The sequence below is a fragment of the Lissotriton vulgaris genome, chromosome 7 (genome assembly GCF_964263255.1).
Source record: "Lissotriton vulgaris chromosome 7, aLisVul1.2, whole genome shotgun sequence".
Taxonomy (NCBI): domain Eukaryota; kingdom Metazoa; phylum Chordata; class Amphibia; order Caudata; family Salamandridae; genus Lissotriton; species Lissotriton vulgaris.
Genome location: NC_141695.1, coordinates 721,452,594 through 721,475,994, shown reverse-complemented (window position 1 = coordinate 721,475,994; position 23,401 = coordinate 721,452,594). Strand labels below are relative to the sequence as shown.

At 46.7% G+C, this 23,401-nt stretch overlaps 1 protein-coding gene across 2 annotated transcripts in view; it reads right to left on the bottom strand.

Moving 5' to 3' along the window:
- The window catches only part of PRKAR1A (protein kinase cAMP-dependent type I regulatory subunit alpha), a 289,055-nt gene that overhangs the window by 147,555 nt on the left and 118,099 nt on the right, over positions 1–23,401 (bottom strand). For both annotated transcript variants that reach the window (XM_086930965.1, XM_086930964.1), the window contains 2 exons: positions 12,946–13,007; positions 11,791–11,837 (listed from right to left, as the gene is read on the bottom strand). In XM_086930965.1, the coding sequence (XP_086787091.1) occupies positions 11,791–11,837; positions 12,946–13,007 (109 nt within the window). The remainder of the gene's footprint in view (positions 1–11,790; positions 11,838–12,945; positions 13,008–23,401) is intronic.

The window sequence follows — 23,401 nt, the reverse complement described above, 5'->3', positions numbered from 1 at the left end:
TGGATTCACCTGATCTCCAGGTTTCAGAAAAGCAAAGTATTCATAGAGATTCCTCATTGCAGGTTAAACATGAGCTTGAACAGTGTAACCATTCACCACAGCAAATTAGAGCAAACTGGGACTCAGCACCTTTTCTGCCAGTCCATATGTCTAAATTACACCCAAAAGGATCCAAATGTCCTGTCGCTTGCAATGAGGTGGAGATGCAAGAGGCCCCAGGGAGCAGCAAGACTGATGGGTTTTTAGAGATGGAGCCAGATGGCAGGACAGGCAAGTCTCCACTTCATTTAAATATCCCAGTCAGCTAGTGGCCTCTCTGCCCCCTGCTGGCAGATTGGAGACATCTCATCCACCCCCACCCCCACCCCCACCATGCTCCCCACCCCGAACCCGGCACCCCCTCTTCCCCTCAAATGAGTGGCAAAGACTGATGGGGACTTTAGGGGTGGGGTTCAGGCCATCTAATGTCCGGACATGCTGCTCCAAATTCATTTATGTTTAAAACAATTGTGGATGTAGTGGGCTTTCTGCATCCCCCGGAGGAGAAGACTGGGGGTAAACTCCCCCATCTGCCTCCCAGAAGAGCACAAAGTCTGTTAGAGCTGCAAAGGTTAGGCCAGATGCTGGGACGGACTAAGCCACCTCTTTTTATCATATTTTCCCGTTGGTCTAATGTGCTTTATATCCCTGGGGTGGCAGACCGAGGGTAACTCCTTCCAATCTGTCCCCCTCCAGAGTGTAGGGGCAGAAAAACTCCTGGAAAGGAGACATGGTCTCCTTTCTAGCAGTACCTCTCCCTCACAGACTGGTACACAAATGCAGAGTTATGCCCACAACTAGCAATCAAATAGAAAACATTCAGTTACAGATGGGAGATGTCAGAGCACGCTGCACACTTGTAACAGTCTCACACACACAGTAAAAAATGAGGTGGTAGTCTGTGCCCTTTCGCCTGTTTTATTTTCTTTTTGTTGTAGTGTGGTAGGCAAACAGTTCCTGTAACCACACTACAGAGGTAATACGGTGAACGTGAATAGTTTGTCCACTGCGTTAAGGTAATGTTCACAACAAAAAAGGAAAATGCTACTTACCAGTATGCATCTGTTCTTGGCATGTAGAGCTGCAGAGTTGTACACTATGCATTATATCGCCACCTGGTGTTGGGCTCGGATGATTGCAGGTTGTTGTCTTATTTGAAGAAGTCTTTGTAGTCATGAGATAGGCGACTCCTCTCTTGGAAAATACTGCGCATGGGCATCAGCTCCATCCTTAGATTGTTTTTCGCCATGATGGGAAATGATGGAGTTAGTAGAAGTAAAGAAAAAAGGATGTCCATGCGTGTGCATCTAAGTAAGATGAAAAACTGGAACGGATACAAGTCCCGGGGAGGCGGGAGGGCGTGTACAACTCTGCAGCTCTACACGCCAATAACAGATGCATACTGGTAAGTAACATTTTCCGTTTGAGGCATATGAGCTGCAGATTGTACACTATGCATCGATTGTGCAGCAGTGTCTCCCTTAGCGTTGGTCACCTGTATCCGTTGCAGTAGTTTGAAAGAGTTTTAAGGACAGCCTAGCCAACTGCAGCTTGCTGCTTGGCTTGCACATCAACACAATACTGTTTAGTGAAGTTGTAGACCATGTTGCTGCCTTGCATATGTCCTCTAGGGGTATGTTTCCTAAGAAAGCCATACAGGCTCCTAGTTTGCGATTGGAGTGCGCTCTAGGAGGTACTGTTAATGTACGTTTAGCTTTAATATAGCATATTTGTATACACTTTACAATCCACCTTGCAATCCCACCTTTCGAGATTGCCTTTGTGTGGAGGAGAGAAAGATACAAACAGTTTTGTCTTTCAAAGGATTTAGTTCTATCTATATAGTATAAAAGAGCCCTTTTAACATCTAATGTGTGTAAAGCCCTTTCCGCTACAGAGTCTGGGTTTTGGAAAAACGCAGGTAACTCTACGGATTGATTTAGGTGAAAAGGAGTGATGACCTTTGGAAGAAATTTTGGATTAGATCTAAGAACCACTTTGTTAGGATGTATTGAAAAAAATGGTTCTTGTATAGTGAAAGCTTGTACCTCACTTACTCTTCTGAGAGAGGTAATGGCAACAAGGAAAGCTGTTTTTCATGTTAGGAATTGCAGTTCACATTTATGTAGAGGCTCGAAAGGGGGCCCCATGAGTCTTGTAAGGACAATATTCAGGTTCCACACTGGAGAAGGTGGCAACCTGGGTGGGATTATTCTTTTTAATCCTTCCATGAATGCTTTGATTGCAGGTACTCTGAAGAGAGACAGATGTTGCCTGTTTTGTAAATAGGCTGCAATTGCTACAAGGTGCAGGCGTATGGAAGAATATGCCAAATTAGACCTTTGTAGATGTAAAAGGTAACACATTTTATTTTGGATGGAAGCATCCAGGGAATTGATGTGATTATTCTTGCAATATATTGCAATTTTTTTTCCATTTAGCGGCATAACACGCTCTGGTAGTGGGTTTCCTAGCCTCTTTAATGATGTTCATACAGTCTGGTGGTAGGTTTAGATAACCAAACTCTAAGACTTCAGGAGCCAGATCGCCAAATTCAGTTGCTTTGGGTGTCTGATTTCTCCATGGTTCTGTGTTAACAGGGAGGGTGTGAGCTGTAGCTTTTGATGTGGAGCTAGAGAGAGATCTAGAAGTGTGGTGAACCACGGTTGGTGTGCCCATGTGGGAGCTACTAGGATCAAAGTGAGAGACTGTTGTCTGAGCTTGCACACTACTAATGGAATTAGTGGGAGAGGCGGAAAAGCATAAGCAAATCTGCCTGACCAGTTCGTCCATACCGCATTGCCTTCGGACAGTGGGTGTGGAAACCTGGCGGCGAAGGCTGGGCATTTCGCATTTTCATGGGTGGCAAACAGATCTATGTGTGGGTGCCCCCACCTTTGGAAGAATGGCTGAAAAACTTGTGGATGTAGTTCCCATTCGTGAATCTGTTGTGACTGCCGACTTAACAGATATGCTATCTGATTGTGAACTCCTGGAAGGTGTTCCGCTAACAGATGTATGTTTTGAGGAATGGTCCATCTCCAAATGTTCTGTGCAAGCTGGGACAGTTTCAGAGAGTGTGTCCCCCCCCAGTTTTTGTATATAGTACATGGCTGTCATATTGTCCGTCCGGATTAGGACAGCTCTGTACTTGAAGTTGAAAAGTCTTGAGTGCTAAGAACATTGCCAGCAGCTCTAGATGGTTGATATGGAACAGTTTTTGTTGGTTGTTCAATTGACCCTGAGTTGTGTGATGTAAGAGATGGGCTCCCCATCCTGTGAGGGATGAGTCTGTTGTGAGCAATACTGTGGAACAGGCTTGAGGAACGGCCACCCCTTTGTCAAGTTTTTGGTGTTCCACCACTGCAGAGAGCGATGCGTGCGGCTGTCGACCAACACCTGGTCTTTTAGTTGACCTTGAGCTTGGTTCCACTGTTGTGCTAGGCACTCTTGTAGTGGACGCATTTGCAATCTTGCGTGTGGTACTATGAAGATGCAAGATGCCATCATGCCTATTCGTCTCATGAACACCATGGCTTGCAGAGACTGTTGGTGTTGAAAAGTGGCGACTAAGGCTTGAATGCTCTGTATCCTGGCTGGACTGGGATACGCTAGGGCTGTAGACATGTTTAATGTAGCCCCTGGATACTGATTTACATGCGAAAGCTGCAGGTGTGACTTGGTGTAGTTTATTGTAAACCCTAAGTCGTGCAACGTTCGAACTGTCTGATGTGTGTGTGTTGGACACACTGATTGAATGACTTGGCTTTTATGAGCCAGTCGTCTAGATAAGGGAAGACATGTATTTGTGGTCTTCTGAGATGTGCTGCTACCACTGCTAGGCACTTTGTGAATACTCGTGGTGCCGTTGTCACTCCGAATGGAAGGACTTTGAACTGATAGTGTTGTTCTTCCAGTACAAACCTTAGATACTTTCTGTGAGCAGGATGTATGGGTATATGGAAGTAGGCGTCCTTTACATCTAGTGTTGTAAGGAAGTCGCCTTGTTGCAGCACTTGTTGTAGAGTGATCATATGAAAATGATCTGATTGTATGTAATGGTTGAGGGGCCCCGAGGTTGAGAATTGGCCTTAGTGTTCCGTCCTTCTTGGGAATTAGAAAGTACAGCGAGTAAACCCCTGTTCCTTGTTCTTCTAAAGGAACTATTTGAATAGCCTCTTTTTGTAGAAGTGGAAGCAGAAGCTGTTTGTAGAAGTTGAAGCAGAAGCTGTTGAAGCAGAGTCAGATAGTCTGTATACATTGGACGCTGCCTGGGAGGTATGGTTGGAGGGGTTGCTGCAAGTTCTAGGCAGTAGCCATGTTGGATAATCTGTCTTACCCATTTGTCTGTTGTAATGGAGTTCCAGACAGGCAGAAACTGTGTTAATCGGCCCCTTACAGGAGTGGAATGCTGTGGGGGGAGCAGAGGGAAGTCACTGTTTGCTTGATCTTTGAACTGATCTGGTAGGTGCTCAAGTAGTTTTTCTAATTGACCATAATGAGCCCTATCTTAACGAGAGAGGAGGGCTTGTGTATTTGCTATACGCCAAATGTTTGTAGCTTGTGCAGCTATTCTTTTACGTGACGCACCAACTACGTTTGATTCTTTGTCAGGTGGGGGTGCTTCACCAGAAGTTTGAGAGTTTGCCCTTTTCCTAGCATTGGCCCAAAATAATGAGTCTAGTGGTAGGTGTCCTGTAATGTAGACTGGATCTGTGGGTGCCGGTCTATATTTTTTCTCAATTCTAGGGTTTAATATTCTAGTGCGTACATGGTCTTTAAAAACCTCTGGAGCGTGTTTGATGACCCCCTTGATCATGGGAAGGATTTGAGCAGACCGCTGAGACTGCTCAAAGGTATCTAGGAGAAAATCCTCCTCAATGTCATTGGAATGCATAGGGACTCCGTAGTAAACAGCAGCTCTGTTTAACAGATGACCAAAACCAGTGGTATCTTCTGGAGGGGAAGGGTTTGATGGGTATGACTGCGGTTCAGGAATGTCAGGCACATTTTGTGGGTTTGTAAAGTCCCATATAGGCAACTTTTTTGGGTTTGGAAAGTTCCATACACCCTCATCTACATGGTATGAATCAGGTTCTTGAATGTCCTCCCCTCCACCCAAATTGTATTCATCATCATTCTGCTGTGGGGAATGTGATGATGATGGAGAATGTACAGGAGAGATTTATTTATTTATTTATTTATATATAGGCTTGTAAAGCGCTGGACTCTACTACCGAAGGAGTATCTCTGCGCTTTGTTCGCCCTACAGGTAAGGGTGAGGTGCTCACCAAATTGAAGACAGGGATGGAATCAAAACAGAAAGGTCTTCAGCATTTTCCTAAAGGCTAAATGGTTGGTACACTGTCTGAGGGTGAGGGGTAGTTTGTTACAAAGGGTGGGACCTAGAAATGAAAGCGGTCTTCTGCCCAGTCTCGCCCTTCTTATTGAGGGAACCTGAAGTAGGTATTGGCTGCTGGAGCGGAGAGTGCGTAATGGATTGTATGAGACAAATTTCTCAGCCAAGTACGGAGGACATGAGCCAAAAATACTCTTGTGGATTATACAACAAGTTTTAAATTGCACCCTTGCCCGAATCGGTAGCCAGTGCAATTTATCCAGAAGAGGGCGCAAGGGAGTTCTGGGAGGGGCATTGAGAACCAGCCTTGCAGCGGTGTTCTGCAGCACCTGAAGCCTACCTAGTGAGTTGTCAGTGGCTGATATCAGTAACCCATTACAGTAGTCCAGGCGACTAAGTACTAGGGCCAGGACCAGAGTCTTTCTGAATGTATCCGGCAGCAGGGGAAACACTCGTCTAAGGAGTCCAATTACGTGCAGACAGGATCCAGCTGTTACGTTGACATGATCCTTCAGTGATAACCCCCGATCTAGTCGAACCCCCAGGTTCTTTACAGTCTGCTTAGGGCCCAGGGGCCCAGATCTAATGGCCACCAGTCCGGTGACCACAGCAGAGGTGCATCTCCAAATAGCATGACCTCTTTCTTCCCTACATTGCATTGCAGAAAGTTTGCGGCCATCCATTGGGACACAGCCCTTATCCCTTCCTAGAATGAGTGTTTAACTGCAGCTGTCAAGGTTTTGAAAGGGAAAAGCAGTTGGGTATCATCCACGTATGAGACGGGGATGAATCCATATGATCTCATGAGATCCGCTAAGGGGACCACATACACATTGAAGAGTGTGGGGCTTAGGCATGAGCCCTGTGGTACCCCCTTAGTGAGCTCTATCGGGGCTGAGCGAAAGGTGCCCATGGTTGACACTCTGTGAGCGGTCCGATAAGAAACTCTTCAACCAGGACCATGCCAGACCCCCAACCCCAATCTCCTGCAGTCGACTGAGAAAGATTTCGTGCAATACCGTGTCTGAAGCGGCGGAGGGGTCCAACAGCACTAGAATCAGAGCTCCCATTATCCTGTGACATTCTGATGGTATCTGTCACAGATAGGTGTGCTGATTCCGTGCTGTAGTTGGGCCTAAATCCGGACTGGGAGCGGTGTAAGCCACTAGACCGCTCTAACCTCGACAGGTGGGTGTTAATGTGTTTTTCCGTCATCTTACTCAGGTAGGGAAGGAGCGATATAGTGCGGAGGTTGGATAAATCCGATCAGGGGAGAGCAGAGTTCTTCCGGATTGAGTTTACAATGGCCTTTCTTCCAATCTCGTGGTACCTGGCCCTCAGCAATAGAGCAATTCACCAGAGTTTGGATCAGAGGCCCAAGGAAGTTGCCCAAGGTGGAGACAGTTCTGGCCGGAATGAGATCAAGCGGGGACCCAGTCTTGATATGACCCATAAGTGCCTCAATGTCACTTAAGTTGGCAGCTGGAAAGATTGGGAGTGTCTCCGTGTCCATGACCCAGGACTGGGGAGGGGGGGTGCGGGGGGGGGCTGTAGGAAGGGAGTTCATAAGACAGGTTGCCTTGATGATTTTATCATAGATCAGCTCTATCTTATCTTTAAAGAAGAGAGATGTCATCACATAGGGATTGTGAGAAGACATCCAGGCTTTCACAAGCCGTAGGTTTGATAAAGGCTTGTAAAGTCTGATAAAGGACCTTTGAAGAGTTGCCCGCTTCTGCTAATTGCAAGGCTATGCGATTTTTCCTGGCTGATCTGATGTTTTTATGGTATGTGGACAGGGTAGCATAGTGGCCCTTTTTGTCTGCTTCCAGGTGACTTTTCCTCCATGTTTATTCTAGTTTCCTACAGGCCTGCTTCTCTGAGCGCAGTTGGTCAGTATACCACATTTCATGACGAGAAGGGGGGCACTGTTTGCATAACTTCAGAGGGGCCAGTGTATTGACTACAGCTGAACTGAATTTAGATGAAGCCACTTCCGTATTGTCAGAGGCAGTTATGGAGGGTTCAACTAGAGTTCTCTGAAAGTCCTCTGGGGTCACTTTATGCCATTGTCTACACCAAAATGAGGGTTTGAGGTGATATGTGAGGAGGAACAGGAGAAGAAGGAAGAGGAGGTATAGGAGAGGAAGGGGGTCATAGAAGATGTTGCACAGTCCTTTTTCTTGGCAGGACCAACAGGTGTGGGTGGTGGATCTGCTGGTCTCTTCTTGTGAGGTGTAGCACCTATATGACCTGTCTTTGGGTCTATGTAGATTTTCTTTTGTCGAGGACCTGGTTGAAAAAGTTCCTCCTCCTCTACAACCTTCTTGGGTGTCAATTTTTTCTGTTCCAGGGGAGGTTGTTGTGTGCCTTTAGCCCTGTGAGGTGTTATAACGTCCTGTGGCATAGTTTTCGGTGCCGAAGGTGTCGTTTTCGGCTTTGTAGGCATGTTCGAGGATTTGGGCACCTCGGAATCAGGCTTTGTGTTCTTTGGCATCGAAGATGTAGAAGTGGATGGCTTCGGAGCCGGTGCTTCTTTCAGTTTCGGTACGTTTTTATGTTTCGTGCCGGTACTATTTTAGGCTTTGGCGCCAAAGGGTCTTTTGGCTTCGGCGCTGAGGCATCTTTATTTTTCGGTGCCGATGGAAGAGGCTTGCTTGGTGTCGAGGCACTAGAAGGCTTAGTTGGTTTCTTCGGAGACGGGCTGGAAGGCGGGGCTTTCGAAGCAGGTATTCGGTCTCGACTGGGCCCTTTGGGCGGAGTGCTGACCTTTGCCTTCAGTTTGGGCAGAACATGTGGTGCAGGTGCAGTAGTACTCACGCGCTGATCCGATGGAATGGAGTCATCTGAGTCGTCTGCCTCCGATACGATCTGGCGATTAGGTGAGTCTTCTTCGGGAACGAGGGGAACCTCTTCGTCGAAGATATCTTCCGGTGCTGGAGCTGATCTCCTCATTTCGTGTCGACGGGCCCTCCGATCCCGGATGGTTTTCTTCGACCGGAAGGATGCACAAGCTGTGCAGGTCGAATTGTCGTGGTCCGGCGATAGACAGAGGTTGCAGACCTCGTGGTGATCGCTATGTGGAAACTTTGCTCGACATACAGGGCATCTTTTGCACGGAGTTCTTTCCATGTGGTGTAGGCCGCACGGCGTCGGTAGGCCCAACAGCCCGTGTCGATGACCGAAATGGAATTGATGGCGTCAAATGTATTGTAGTCGATGTCGAGGGTAGCTTTTAGAAGTTTGAGGAAGTACTGCGCTTCGAAGTTGCTTTAAAGTGTTTTTCTAGCCGGAGCGGAGAAACTTTCATCCAAACCCAGTGGCAGAAAAAAACAATCTAAGGATGGAGCTGATGCCCATGCGCAGTATTGTCTAAAGGAGTCGCCGCCTATCTCGTGACTACAAAGACTTCTTCCAAGAAGACAACAACCTGCAATCATCCGAGTCCAACACCAGGTGGCGATCTAATGCATAGTGTACAATCTGCAGCTCATATGCCTCGAACACACTTATTTAGCTGCATAACAGGCTCTTGTTGTAAGCCTGCATGCTTCCTTGGGGGTAATCATATATTCTTGAGGTAAGTTGAGGTAACCAAATTCTGAGTCCTCAGTAGCAAGATAACAGGATTCAGATGCTTGTGGTTTGGGTATCGGAGAATTCCATGGCTCTGAGTGAGAAGGCCCTGCCAGCTGGGCAACTTTTCATGCGGTACAAGGGAGAGATTGAGAAGAGTATTGAACCAGGGCAGTTTGACCCTAGTTTGTGCCATTTGGATGAGAGAGAGGGATGTTTGCCCGTGTTCCCGAAATACAAACTGAAGTAGCAGGAGAGGAGGAAAGGCATAGGCAAATATCCCCGACCAATTCATCCATTGCCAAGGACTCTGGGTGTGGATCCATGGGAGGTGAAGCTTGGGCATTTTGCATAGTCGTCTGAGGCAAAGAGGTATACGTCAGGGAACAACCACCACCAGAAGCACAGGAGGAGGACTTGCAGGTAGAGTCTTCAAGGTTGTGGTCCACTCCCAGCAGGCATTCTGCTACGAGATGGACTTTATGATGAATTGCCTACAGCCAAATGCTCTGAGCTAACACAGACAACTGTGATTAGTTCTGCCCGGTTTCTGAAGATCGGATGAGGCAGTCACATTGTCTGTAAGAATAAAGATCCCCTTAAACTAAACCTGAATGATGAACGACTGGAGTGCTAGCTGGGCAGCTGGTAGTTGAAGTGGACACCCCATCAACTGCGCCTCCACTCGCCCTACACAGTCAAATCATTGAAGTGTGTTCCCCACCTATTAAAGCATCTGTTGTGAAGGTCACTTGAGGTACTTGGTCGTGAAAGGGCCTGTCTTCTAACAGATTGATGGTGTTCCACTACTGCAGAGAATGACGAGTGACGTCCCATACCAACACTAGTTCCTCCCAGCAACACTCCACTTGTGACTACAAATTGCAAATGGCACGTATGTAATCTGGTGCTGGGAAATATGGTGAAGCCAGAATCCTTAATGTCAAGGAGAAGCATGATAGTATATGCAGTTAGTAGGTGATATAGCTGAAAAAGATCTAGCAATGTTTGGAAAGGTTGGATGAATGCCGGGCTGGATTATGCTTCCCCAGTGACTAGGATAAGAACTGCTCCCATAGTGTAACAGTTTGATGGTGCACTGAGGGTGTGCCAGACACAGCTGTTGGGTTGCTCTCGATCAGCCAGTAATCCAAGTAAGGGAAGACGTGGTGGCGGTTACTCGAGACAAACGGCGACCGCAGCCAAATACTTTGTACTTTGGGAGTACCCTGGGTATCAGCGGAATGGGGGGGGGAAGCGTGAGCATAGATCCCTGACCAACGCATCAAAAGAACATTCCCTCAAGAGTTCGGGAGAGGGGATCTGCTTGCGAAGACTGGCATTTTAAGTTTAGCTGTGTTGCAAATAGGTCCAGCGTTGGTTTCCCTCAGACTGCAAATATCTTGTCCAGCTGTGTTTGCTCCAGCTCCCACTCATGACGGCTGTTGCTCGTTCTGCTCAAGGTGTCCGCCAAGGTATTTCGAAGGCCTGGGACATGTTCTGCTGTGAGAGAAATGCGATGGAGCGTTAACCAGTTCCACAACTCCTGCACATCTTGAGACAGGGTCAGGGATTTTGTACCTCCTTGCTTGTTTATATAAAACATGCTTGTGGTGTTGTCTGTGCGGATCAACCCTGACGATCCCTGTATGCGAGGACGGAAAGCTCAAAGAGATAAGAAAATGGCTTTGAGCGCTAGCCTGTTTATGTGCATCTGCCTTTGGGCAAAGGACCATATTCCCTGCACCTGTAGGTCCTGGAGGTCTCCTCCCCATACTTCCATAGAAGAGAAAATCTGTCCTTGGGTGAGATGAGAAGTCTGAGTGCACCACTTGAGAGCTTCCTTCATCCGAGAAGTAATCATGATTACATCGAAGGAGCTGGAGGTTTGAATCCATTGAAACTGTTGAGGAGGTCTCATGTGTAACCGAGTTAGAGGTACAAGATCTATTGCGGAAGAGAGCATTCCCAATAGAGGTTTGAACATTCTAACTGAAACACACTTTTTTTCTGTATAGTATGAGTGCCAAAGCGCTTAACCTCTGGTCTTTCCCCCTAGAGAAAAGCTTTGTTTTGGATGGTGTCCAGACTTGCTCCCAGAAATGTCATTATCCAATTTGGGTAAATTGAAGATTTTTGAAAGTTGACCGAGAGACCCAGCTTGTGGAAAAGAGTGAGGAAATTGTTTGTTGCTGTCTCCACTAAGCGAGAAGATTACTTAAGTTGCAAAGGGTAATGTAGGTAACATAACTATCAAATGAACTCCTGAATTGTTGAATACTCTATGGCAATGTGATAACTTGGTCTTAATAGCTGACAGCGGTTGTAGTAAGATTGTAAAATGTGTGCATTTCATACCAAACTATTGGATCATTAACTGTAGATTATAAAACACTGAGAACATGTTCCGTCATTAAATGTTTACTTTTTTACACTTCTGGTTTAGATATCTCCATGGGTCCCCAAGTCAAAATGCCCACCCTTCTTTGGGCTGGACTTTGCTTTCAAGTATCTTGCAAAGAGACAAATGCTCCCCTCTCAAGTTCTAAACTTGCAACATTCTGTGCAAATGTGGACATTTGGTAGGCCAGTCTGTCTTTGGTAAAATGTTCTTGTAAGTAATCCCACAGTTTAACAAAGTCATCCCACAGTTTAACAAAGTCATTCCCTTATTTATCTTCATTTATCTCTTCTTCATGCATTCCCATGTTATTGATGCATGTAGTCCCCCACCTATTAAATATGAAAGCGCAGGTACTGTACCAAATTGCAGATAAAAGGTCAGCAAAAGTTGTTATTTTTAAATCATCACTTACATCCATTTCTCCTTGATCAATAACATAGAAGTTATCACCTTCGTCACCTAATTAAAAAGAAAAAACTATATTTAGTATTATGCATGAACATTGCAAGTGTGTACTATAAAGAAAAAGTAATTATAAATCTGTCCAATGATGACCACGCACTGTTGATATGTTCAAACATATACCCTTAGCAACAGAAGAGAAGAAGTGCAAACTAATATGCTTCTTTAAACAGAAATCAGAAGAACTAATTTGCTGAGAAATGCTAAGGGGTTTTGTGCCCAATCAACAGCATTTGCAAATCATCTTTCATGTATTGCACTGCTTTCTCGATCTATTCTTTTTGAGTTCTACAGTTATCCAAATGAATCAAGCATAAACTGTACATTTCAGGTCTCCCTTTTTGATTCACCTTTTAATTACATGTACATAAGTGGTTTTTTTTGTTAAGGAACACAAACTGTGACAGCTATAGAGATTATCTATAAAAATGTTGTTAACTGAAAAACAGAACTTTAGTTTGTGATAAAAGAAATTGCTGAGAATATCTAGGCAAATGTTTCTACAATCCTTTCAGTGCTAGCTGTACCTGTTTTTACATGATGTAGAATCTTACAAATCGCCCCTTTATCACCTCAGACGTTTAAACTCTCCCAAGGCCATCGGGACCCCCACTACTCGTGGGCTTTAAACATGCAGAGATAACGGTGCCCGGTCGCACATCTTTGGGTAGATTTTAGAAATTAATTATTAAAAGATCTAACCATATTTTGCACTTAGTTATGCAGAACCTACAGCAAGAAATGCTAAATAAAGTAGATTACAGTATTATGCCACAGGAACAGTTTTCAACTCCAATTAGGGGAGGAGAACATGTTGCTGCATATGCACAGGTGGTTAAATACAGGTCTCAAACTACTCTTAGATATTAAGTAATTAAGTATTTTTGATTACCCAAATCGATCATTTGTTTATATGCTAGCTATATCACTAATCTCTGGATTCTCATACCGTTTTATTTTAGCAAACTCAAAGTATACGATGACTCACAAAGAGGGTTATGTATTGTACATCTCTACGGCAAGTAAAATATCTGAAATAATGAAAAAGAGCATACTTGTCATTTACTTAATACAGGTGCTATAGGATTTAAAGAACAAAACTTGCCTTGCAGTATCACAGTTTCTCCCGCAATGTAGATGACTGAAAACATGGCATCAAAAATGTCACTGAAAGAGAAGATACATCTCATAATGGTATCTTTACAAATAAATGGAAATGGTTAACCAAAAAATAGCATAATTTAATTCAAAATGAAATCGCTAGCTAATGCTTTTAGGTCTCGCCTAGGCAGCACTTACGCGGTCTCTTTGAGGCGTGCTGTATTCAGGATAGGGCAGGACCCTCCGCCCACTTCCCCCCCCCCCCCCCCCCCATATTTTTAATTGGCTCCAATCTCTGTTCTTTATAAATGTTGGCTTTTCAATGGTCAATAGGCTTACTAGTACCTCCTTAGAAACCCTTTCCTCTTCTTCTAACCCCTAGGAGGCCACCCCCGCTACATGTGTTGTTACTCAGCAGGTTTTAATTACAGCCTCGGAGCACTTTTTTAGGTTTTGCCTGGCGAAAGCTGCGCTTTCTGCGCAGCTTTTTCGCGCAGGCGAAAACCTGATGAGAACTGTAGTGCTGCTTGGTTCGGCCCTCGTCGTTCATTGGCTGGCTCCGTAAACGGAGCCTTGCCATTGGACGAGGGGCCTGTCCGTCAATGCCGGACCAGACACGGGGGCGTTCCCGACATTCTTTGGCTTTTGCCGACGTCACGGGACGCCGGGAACGCCCCCGTGTCTGGTCCGGCATTGCCGGCACTTCTGCGTCTCTCCTAACCCCGTGACTGGCCGGCCGGCCAATCCTAGCGCGGCCGGCCGGAAGTGCCCGCCCCCCGCAGCCCGGGGGAAGAAGGAGAAGAAGACAGCAGCAGTATGGCGGCGCCCGCGGGGAGACCGGAGAAGTGCCTCTCCAACCTGCCGCTCTCCACTCGCTCCCAGTAAGTGCCTCTCCAACCTGCCGCTCTCCACTCGCTCCCAGTCCCCTCTGACTGTTCTTTGTGCTCCGGGCCGGTCCCGCTCCGCGGTTCTCGGTAAAATGGCAGAGCTGCCGCTGAGCCTCGTGTCGGAGTGAGAGAGGAGCGGCGGCGGGCAAGGAGCGAACAGAAGGGCAGACCGGGCCAAGCGGGAGCGCACAGGACCCCAGTCAAGGCAACCCCCACACTACCGCAGATGTTACAGGCATCCGCCACGCGATAGATTTAGTTTCAAGAGTTTACCCTACGAACTGCATTAGAGTGGCGTGCTTGGCTCTCATTGTTTAGGAGGCACATGTTTGGCGACGCTACATCGTGCACGGGACTTCATGAGCGCCGTTTAAGGGGGAGCCCAAGACAACAAACGTATTTATTAGCATCGGTTGAATATTTGTGCAATGCATAAAATAAAGGCATGACATGCTTTTTTGGACAGTAACTATCGTCGGAGGCAGTTGGTGGCCCTCGTGGGGCCGCCATATTGGCTGTGCCTGGACACCCCCCCCTTCCCGAGCACCTAGCGTGCGGAATATATATGCGAGTCTGGGAAGCGGCGTCAGGTTATTTATTTTTAATGCAATGCAGCGCGGCCTTTACCCGAAGGCGGCAGAGCGCTTCACAATAGTGACCCCCCACTGGGGCTGGTAGCTCGTCGCGGGTCGCGTTCTTTACGAAGCATATATTACAAGGTTGACGGGAACGTAATTGACGGCTACGTTATTTATTTAACTATGTAATTTCGCGTTGAGTTTTCGGGATGCTTCTGGCTGCGGGACGAGGCGGTATTTCTCGGGTCTGCCTTTTGTGTGGCACGGGGTGTCATGCTTAGTGTGCACGAGTGCTTTATGAGCAAGTATGACGGTATGTAGGGCTCTCGCCGTTTGGCCCTATGGGCGCTAAGACATTTTCAACAGGCAGGCTTTTGCTATCTTGCAGTTTAGGTTACATTAATGTTTGTTTAAAGAGAACTTTTGAAATTTACTTTAGAAAGTGAAAGTTTACATAATAAAAACTAAATGCCTCTGAAATGCCCCAGTTTTCGCTAGCTCCGCACACCATACTTCATATAAATGCCATTCAAAGTACAACTAGCACACTAAATATAACGCGGATGTCCCCTACGGTATTTATAACATTAAGTAACGGACTTCAGGATTTATACTATCACTGCGCACAGGCACAGTTTGCGTATTATCGGCTGTACCCTACACAGTTTATAACACATACGGCTCCGAGGCATGACCTTGCGGCTCATTATCTATCCATCTAGGACCGGGGTCTTTCATTCCGGAGCAACCGGAACAAAGAGACATCGCAACTTCCCCCATCACGCGGCGGCAATTGACCAAATTTCTGTGCTCCATGATAACAAAAGAAATGTTTGTGCACAAGGGCGCAAGTTAAATTACAATTTGAATTCAGTGGCAAGGCTCTAATAGAACACGCATTAACATTTTATTAATAAACCTGCATCGCGATTCGGCGTCTTCTTTTGTGCTTGGGGAAAATGAAGGGTCTTGCAGCTGCGGGCAAGAGGTGACCGTGTACGCTCGTTGTTTGGGTCCGCGCACTCAGTAAATCCCAGCACGGGAGGCCTCTACGTGAGGTCACTTACTGGCAGTGATTTTACTGTTCAGAGCGGGGAGAATAGAGGAGGAATGCAGCGAGTCCCTATTAGCGTGAATAATTTATTTTATGAAATAAAGGTAATGGCTCTCCCATTTGTAACTTTCCTCGCCGTTTCAGTAAGTGGGAGGAATTGTGATAAATGCAGGTGTAAGAATAACACGGAGAGAAGAGCAGGATACGGGGGGAGGGAGAGATGCAGCAATAGGGGGAATAGAGAGAGAGGGATGGTGAGAGGATACCGGAGAGAAGCGAGAATGAAGAACGTGTGGGAAACGTGCTTGGTCTAAGAGGGGCTGACATAAGGGGATATTTTCCATTTAAAATTCTGACTAGTGTAGTAATAGCAATAGTCTATAATTTATGTCTGCTGCCAGCCAGGGTGTTAATCCCGTCCCCTGCCTGTGGGGGGCCCCTCAATCAGTCAGCGATATGGTCCGTGTAATCAGAAAAGTCCAAGACCCCCTGGTACACCCATGGTTCAAAAAGCTGCATACTGGACAGGGGCTTTCCAGTGACCTCCCCAGCCGTTTTCGGGCCGCGGGTGTGAAATTGTTTGGAGGTGGCTCACGCGTTAACCCAGTGGCGGAGGGGATTGGGCATCGGTCTCCAGAGTTGACGTAGCGAGTTCGGTCTTGCTGGTCTGGGTGGTAAATGGCGAATCTCCGGTGTGCGGCCCATTCAAGGTTCGTCGGGTGTTACGGGTGTGTGGTTAGTGCCGGGAGGTGCAGCGTTGGTGTGTGGGACTAGGTTGGCGCTTTCATTGATCGCAGGTATCAGTTCCCTCGTTACAACCCTCCCGGAACAATCAGTCTGGGTGCCGCCTTGATGCATTTTGCGGCTGGAGTATTTTGGAACATTGTTCATACAGGCCTACATTTGAGCTGGCATAGTGCATGTTTCCGGTCTGACACGGGTGTATTCACGGGGAAGATGGGAGGTGTTGTGCTGCATATCCTTCTGGTGTTGGTAAGCGCTGTGCAATTAGATTTCGTAGTAGCAGCATCTGTCATTTACAGTGCTTGGAAAGAGCGGAATTAAGGTTTTAAAAATGTTTTTATTGTAAGACCCCTAGCAATGATCCTTGTTGTTGGGGTGGTTGGAGAGGCAGATGTGAATTATACTAATTTCCACTTTCACTTGTACAGGTGAAAACAAGGGTTAAGTTTATATACATCCCTTATGAACGAGCCCCAATGGGTGCGAGTCACAAATGGTCCAGTTTTAATCTTGAATGCGATCGGTGTTGACCTTAGCACATGAGTATTACTTCTTTCAAATTATATTTGGCCGCACTCCAGTGGCATTGTCGCTCACGTTTCATGGAAGTCACTGGTGGTCCGATCACAGAACCTGATTTGATTCTAACAAGGACTGTGTTGTACATCTGGCCCGACAAAGAGCACAGCATCCAGCATAACGCAGTCGGAGCATGAAATGCACTTCATGTGCACTCAGGTACACTCAGCTGTCACGTTCCCTTCTCCATCATAACTTGCAGGGAAAACAATTACGTACATAATATATACATGCACCAGAGTACGGTAACATAGACAAAGTGCATTGTACTAATCTGTGCAGGGCCTCTGCTACCCAACCTTCACTTTTACTCGGTCCCTATGTTCCTGAAGGCATTTGAAGGAACGATTGAGCACTAGAATAATTCCACTTTGCTATGGAACATTGCGCTATCCAATTCAGTCTAAACAAGGAAGATGCATGCGGTCACCTGAGGTGCCAGGAAGCAATAGTTCTGCAGAGCAGGCACCTGATTCCAGATTTGTCAACCTAGAGGGAGAGAGTTGTACAAGCAACTTGGTGTAAAGGTCAACGTTCAAAAACAAAATAAAAGGGGGCACCTTCTGCGGTATGGTTTAATCATCTCGATTATTTGCAAGTCTTAGAATGCCATTATTAGCTTCTTCTGAGGTTTGCCTACTTACTAGGTGCATCGAATGTGTTGAGTATTTGGAATAAGGACAAAATTGCCCTAGATTTACAAAAGCGTTGTTCTACCACAGTCACAAATATTGTGCAAAACAGCACAGATCCGCAAGGGTATTTACCTTCCAGTGCAAGACATAATTTGCACGGGGCGCTAGACCGCCTATAGTGTGCCAGCTTTCTTCCCTTGGCACAGATAGCCACTGCTGCCTTGCAATAAAAATATTAAATTAACACTTCGAGTACGTGTCTGCATGTAAAGAAGTGGGACTGAGGACAGGCACCAATAGTTTATTCTAGCAGGGTATGTGGCTCACTGTGTATGTGCAGGGGCTTGGAGTGAGTTTCCACATCCTATCGGCTGTAAGGCTGTAATTGGCATGTTCACTAGGCTGCTAATAAACGTAGCAAAGCACTGTTGAGTCAGAAAGCGCCTATGCTTGGGACCCTGTTTTCGTGCCTCTGTTGCCTGCTTGTGACCCTGTGTTCGTGCCTCTGTTGCCTGCTTGTGCCTCTGTTGCCTGTTTGTGCCTCTGTTGCCTGCTTGGGACCCTGTTTTCGTGCCACTGTTGCCTGCTTGGGACCCTGTTTTCGTGCCTTTGTTGCCTGCTTGTGGCCCTCTTTACGTACCTCTGTTGCCTGCTTGTGACCCTGTTGCTTGCTTGTGACCCTGTTGCTTGCTTGTGACCCTGTTTTCGTGCCTCTGTTGCCTGCTTGTGACCCTGTTTTCGTGCCTCTGTTGCCTGCTTGTGACCCTGTTTTCGTGCCTCTGTTGCCTGCTTGTGACCCTGTTTTTGTGCCTCTGTTGCCTGCTTGTGACCCTGTTTTTGTGCCTCTGTTGCCTGCTTGTGACCCTGTTTTCGTGCCTCTGTTGCCTGCTTGTGACCCTGTTTACGTGCCTCTGTTGCCTGCTTGTGGCCCTGTTTACGTGCCTCTGTTGCCTGCTTGTGGCCCTCTTTACGTGCCTCTGTTGCCTGCTTGGGACCCTGTTTTCGTGCCTCTGTTGCCTGCTTGGGACCCTGTTTTTGTGCCGCTGTTGCCTGCTTGGGACCCTGTTTTCGTGCCGCTGTTGCCTGCTTGGGATCCTGTTTTCGTGCATCTGTTGCCTGCTTGTGGCCCTCTTTACGTGACCCTGTTGCTTGCTTGGGACCCTGTTGCTTGCTTGTGACCCTGTTGCTTGCTTGTGACCCTGTTTTCGTGCCTCTGTTGCCTGCTTGGGACCCTCTTTTCGTGCCACTGTTGCCTGCTTGGGACCCTGTTTTCGTGCCTCTGTTGCCTGCTTGGGACCCTGTTTTCGTGCCTCTGTTGCCTGCTTGTGACCCTGTTGCTTGCTTGGGACCCTGTTGCTTGCTTGTGACCCTGTTGCTTGCTTGTGACCCTGTTTTCGTGCCTCTGTTGCCTGCGGGGGGGCTCGCAGCGAGCCCACAGTGTGTGGGGTGGGGCTCGCAGTGTGTGGGGGGCTCTGTGTGGGTGTGTGTGTGGGGGGGCTCTGTGTGGGTGTGTGTGGGGGGCTTTGTGTGGCTGTGTGTGGGGGGGCTCTGTGTGGGTGTGTGTGTGGGGGGGGGGTTTGTGTGTGTTGGGGGGGCTCTCTGTGGGTGTTGGTGTGTGTCATTTGCAAGAGATAAAGCTAGTGGCATTGTAAATGACAATGCCATTTATTTATGTTAAAAAAAAACAAATAAAAATAATGTCAAGAGCAATGCCAATCGCTCTAACTTTAACAAAGGCAAAACCATTGCATTGTAAATGCTTGTTCTTAAAGGGCTTTGTCATGCCTGCTTTTGAGGACACGCTATCACGCAAAGCTTTTTAAAATAGTTTTATTTAACAGTGCAGCATGCCGCAGCACTAATAATGGTGGCCACGATTTCCTTTTTGTGTTAATCTCTAATTCTGAATGCGCCTGCATGCCTTTTTTTTTTATTTATTAACTTTTTTTACACTGGCGGCATCCACGCTTTAACTAAATCTAAAACACGGCGCCACAATTTCTTCAAAAGTAAATAAATACAAAAGTTTTGCTTTACTTTAAGCAATTGCGGCAACCGCGCTTTAGCTTAAGATGTTTAGATCTAAAGCCCGGAGCCACCATTGTAACAAAAGTAAATAAATAGAAAACAAGCAAGCGGCAACCATTTCTTTCTTTTTGTTTACCGTTGTTACAATGGCAGCACCTGTGCTTTAGCTTTAAACATCTTAAGATAAAGCATGGGTGCTGCGATTGCTTCAAAAGTAAAGAAATAGAAAGCTTTTTAGTTTGTTGCTATTTCTTTACTTTTGAAGCAATCACGGCACCTGCCCTTTAGCTTAAGATGTTTACAGCTAAAGCATGAGTGCTGGAATTGAGGTTTGTCTTACCGTAGTGCTCTGAATCGGCACACTTCTTACTAGGGAAAAAGGCAACTCCACTCTTGGAAAGTAACTATTGAGCTTGGCAAGATAGTCAGGAAAAAAGGCTGTGCTCCTAATCACTTTCTCATTTCACTGGCAATTCTCTTCTTATCTCGTGATAGCGCAGCCTTTGTGCTTCGTGTGGGCCCTTTCATTTCATAAGAACTGTCCAGCACGTGCATTAACTAATGTAACCTTGGCACAGAAACGAGCCATCCAAAATAGCAAACACGCATTTGCAATGCAATAGGTCTTCCATCTGCGAGAGTTGGAGCTTTTAGCATTGTAAATGACATTGCCTTTTATTTATGTGTTTTGAAAACCTGCAAATGTTTCGTAATACGCACTTTGTACTTTTAGTCGTTGCTTATGAGAAGCAAGGCTGGCAGTAACTGAGCCTCTTTTACAGCCAGCCTTGCTTACGTGAGCCTGGACTATAAGTACAATGGGCATGTTTAAGCACCACTTACAAGTTTTCAAAACACAAATGAAATGCATTGTCATTTATAATGCCAATAGCTCAAACTCTCGCAAATGGGAAACCTATTAAATTGTTTGAAGAGTAAGTCATTTCTATGCTATAAATAAAATTCACTGCACTCCCCCCCCCAATAAAAGGTTCTTAAATAAGGTGTAGTAATACACAAAGCAATACATAGTAATACACAATGCACTGCTTCTTCATACTATGATAAATTTCAGCAAACAAAAGTAGACATTTTCAGCACCACAAAATAAAATAATGGAGATAAAAACAAATTAAAAACGTTCACAATTAAATGTCGCTAACAGGTGGTGGTGTCATTTTCACCTGACCAATTACCTAGTGCATCACCCACTTTCTATTCGGACCTATACAAAGCAAAACACTCTTCAGTGTAATCCAGGAACAAGTAAATACAAGCATTTACAATGCAGTGGTTTCGGCATTATTAAAGGTAGAGCTATTGGCATTGCTCACAATTTATTTATTTTTTTAAATCATAAATAAATGGCATTGTCGTTTACATTGCCAATAGCTTAATCGCTTGCACCTGCGAGACCTATTGCATTAGCACCCACACACAGAGTAAGTAATAGAGTAGTGGAGTGAGTAGTTGATAGTGAGTAGGATAGAGTTATTAGTAAAGAGAGTATTAGAGAGCGAGTAGTAAAAAGTGAAAGAGTGAGTATTATATAGTGAGAGAGTGAGTAGTAGAGTCCTAGAGCCACACACATTTGCATGCACAGCCATACTCTTACATATACAAAGTGTATTTTTTCTTTTAGTAGTAAAGAGTGAGTAGTATATAGTGACTAATTATGAGTGAGTAATGTTCAGTAGTAGAGTGTAGCAGAGTGTGTAGTACAGTCTTATAGTAAGTACTATACATTAGATGCTATTTAGTACAGTGCGTAGTAGCGAGTAGTTGATATTGAGTATTACAGTGAGTAGAGTGTGTTATGGAGTTGTATAGTAAGTATTCGAGTTAGTAGTGATAATATTGTGAGTAGTATAGAGTGAGTATTGTGAGTTGTAAAGAGTGTAGTAAAGGCTGTTATAGTAGTGTGTAATAGAGTGTTATAGTGAGTACTGTAGAGTATTTTTTGTGTACTAAAGTTAGTAGGGAGTATTAGAGTTGTAGAGTAAGTATTTTAGTAGTAGAGTAAGTAGTAGCGAGTAGTTGATATTTAGTAGTACAGTGAGTAATGGCAATAGGTGAGCATTAGAGAGTAGTAGGGAGTATTAGTGGACAGAGCCACACACACATACACACACATACACACACACACACACACACACACACACAGAGCGCCACACACACACACAGAGCGCCACACACACACACACACACACACACACAGAGCGCCACACACACACACACACACAGAGGGCCACACACACACACACACACACACAGAGCGCCACACACACACACACACACACACACACACACACAGAGGGCCACACACACACACACACAGAGCGCCACACACACACACACACACAGAGCGCCACACACACACACACACAGAGCGCCACACACACACACACACACACACACACACAGAGCGCCACACACACACACACACACACACACAGAGCGCCACACACACACACACACAGAGCGCCACACACACACACACACACACAGAGCGCCACACACACACACACAGCCACACACACACACACACACACAGAGCGCCACACACACACACACACAGAGCGCCACACACACACACACACAGAGCGCCACACACACACACACACACACACAGAGCGCCACACACACACACAGAGCGCCACACACACACACAGAGCACCACACACACACAGAGCGCCACACACACACAGAGCGCCACACACACACACACACACAGCCACACACACACACACAGAGCGCCACACACACACACAGAGCGCCACACACACACACACATAGCGCCACACACACACACACAGAGCGCCACACACACACACAGGATGCCACACACACACACACAGAGCGCCACACACACACACACACACACAGAGCGCCACACACACACACACACACACAGAGCGCCACACACACACACAGAGCGCCACACACACACACAGAGCGCCACACACACACACAGAGCGCCACACACACACAGAGCGCCACACACACACACAGAGCGCCACACACACACACAGAGCGCCACACACACACACACAGAGCGCCACACACACACACACAGAGCGCCACACACACACACACACACAGCGCCACACACACACACACAGCGCCACACACAGAGCGCCACACACACACACAGAGCGCCACACACACACACACAGAGCGCCACACACACACACACAGCGCCACACACACACACAGAGCGCCACACACACACACAGAGCGCCACACACACACAGAGCGCCACACACACACACAGAGCGCCACACACACACACAGAGCGCCACACACACACACAGAGCGCCACACACACACACAGAGCGCCACACACACACACAGAGCGCCACACACACACACACAGAGCGCCACACACACACACAGAGCGCCACACACACACACAGAGCGCCACACACACACACAGAGCGCCACACACACACACAGAGCGCCACACACACACACAACCTTGTTGTAAATATTTTTGTCCACCCTAAGCGTGGAAGGGTATTCTCAGATGTGAGACCCTTGCTCATTGCACCATCAGGATTCAAGCAAACCGGGCCGAAAACGGCTGTAATGCCAGAAACCGGTCCCCGGGAGCTTGTTTCCTTCCCAGTGTAAGAATTGGCTTTTGTAGTTTGGTTTGCCCTGTTCCCATCATGCACTGGGACAGGAACAGACTAATTTGCATACAGCCAGGTTCTGAAACTGGGATGGTGCAGTGAGCTAAAAAACGGTGTTGGATCTAGCCCTGATCTCTTGACTGGGTGAGAGCTTTCTGCTTAATTCAGAGACTCTGTCCCTCACCACCCCTTGTTGTAAATACACACACACACAGAGCGCCACACACACACACAGAGAGCGCCACACACACACAGAGCGCCACACACACACAGAGCGCCACACACACACAGAGCGCCACACACACACAGAGCGCCACACA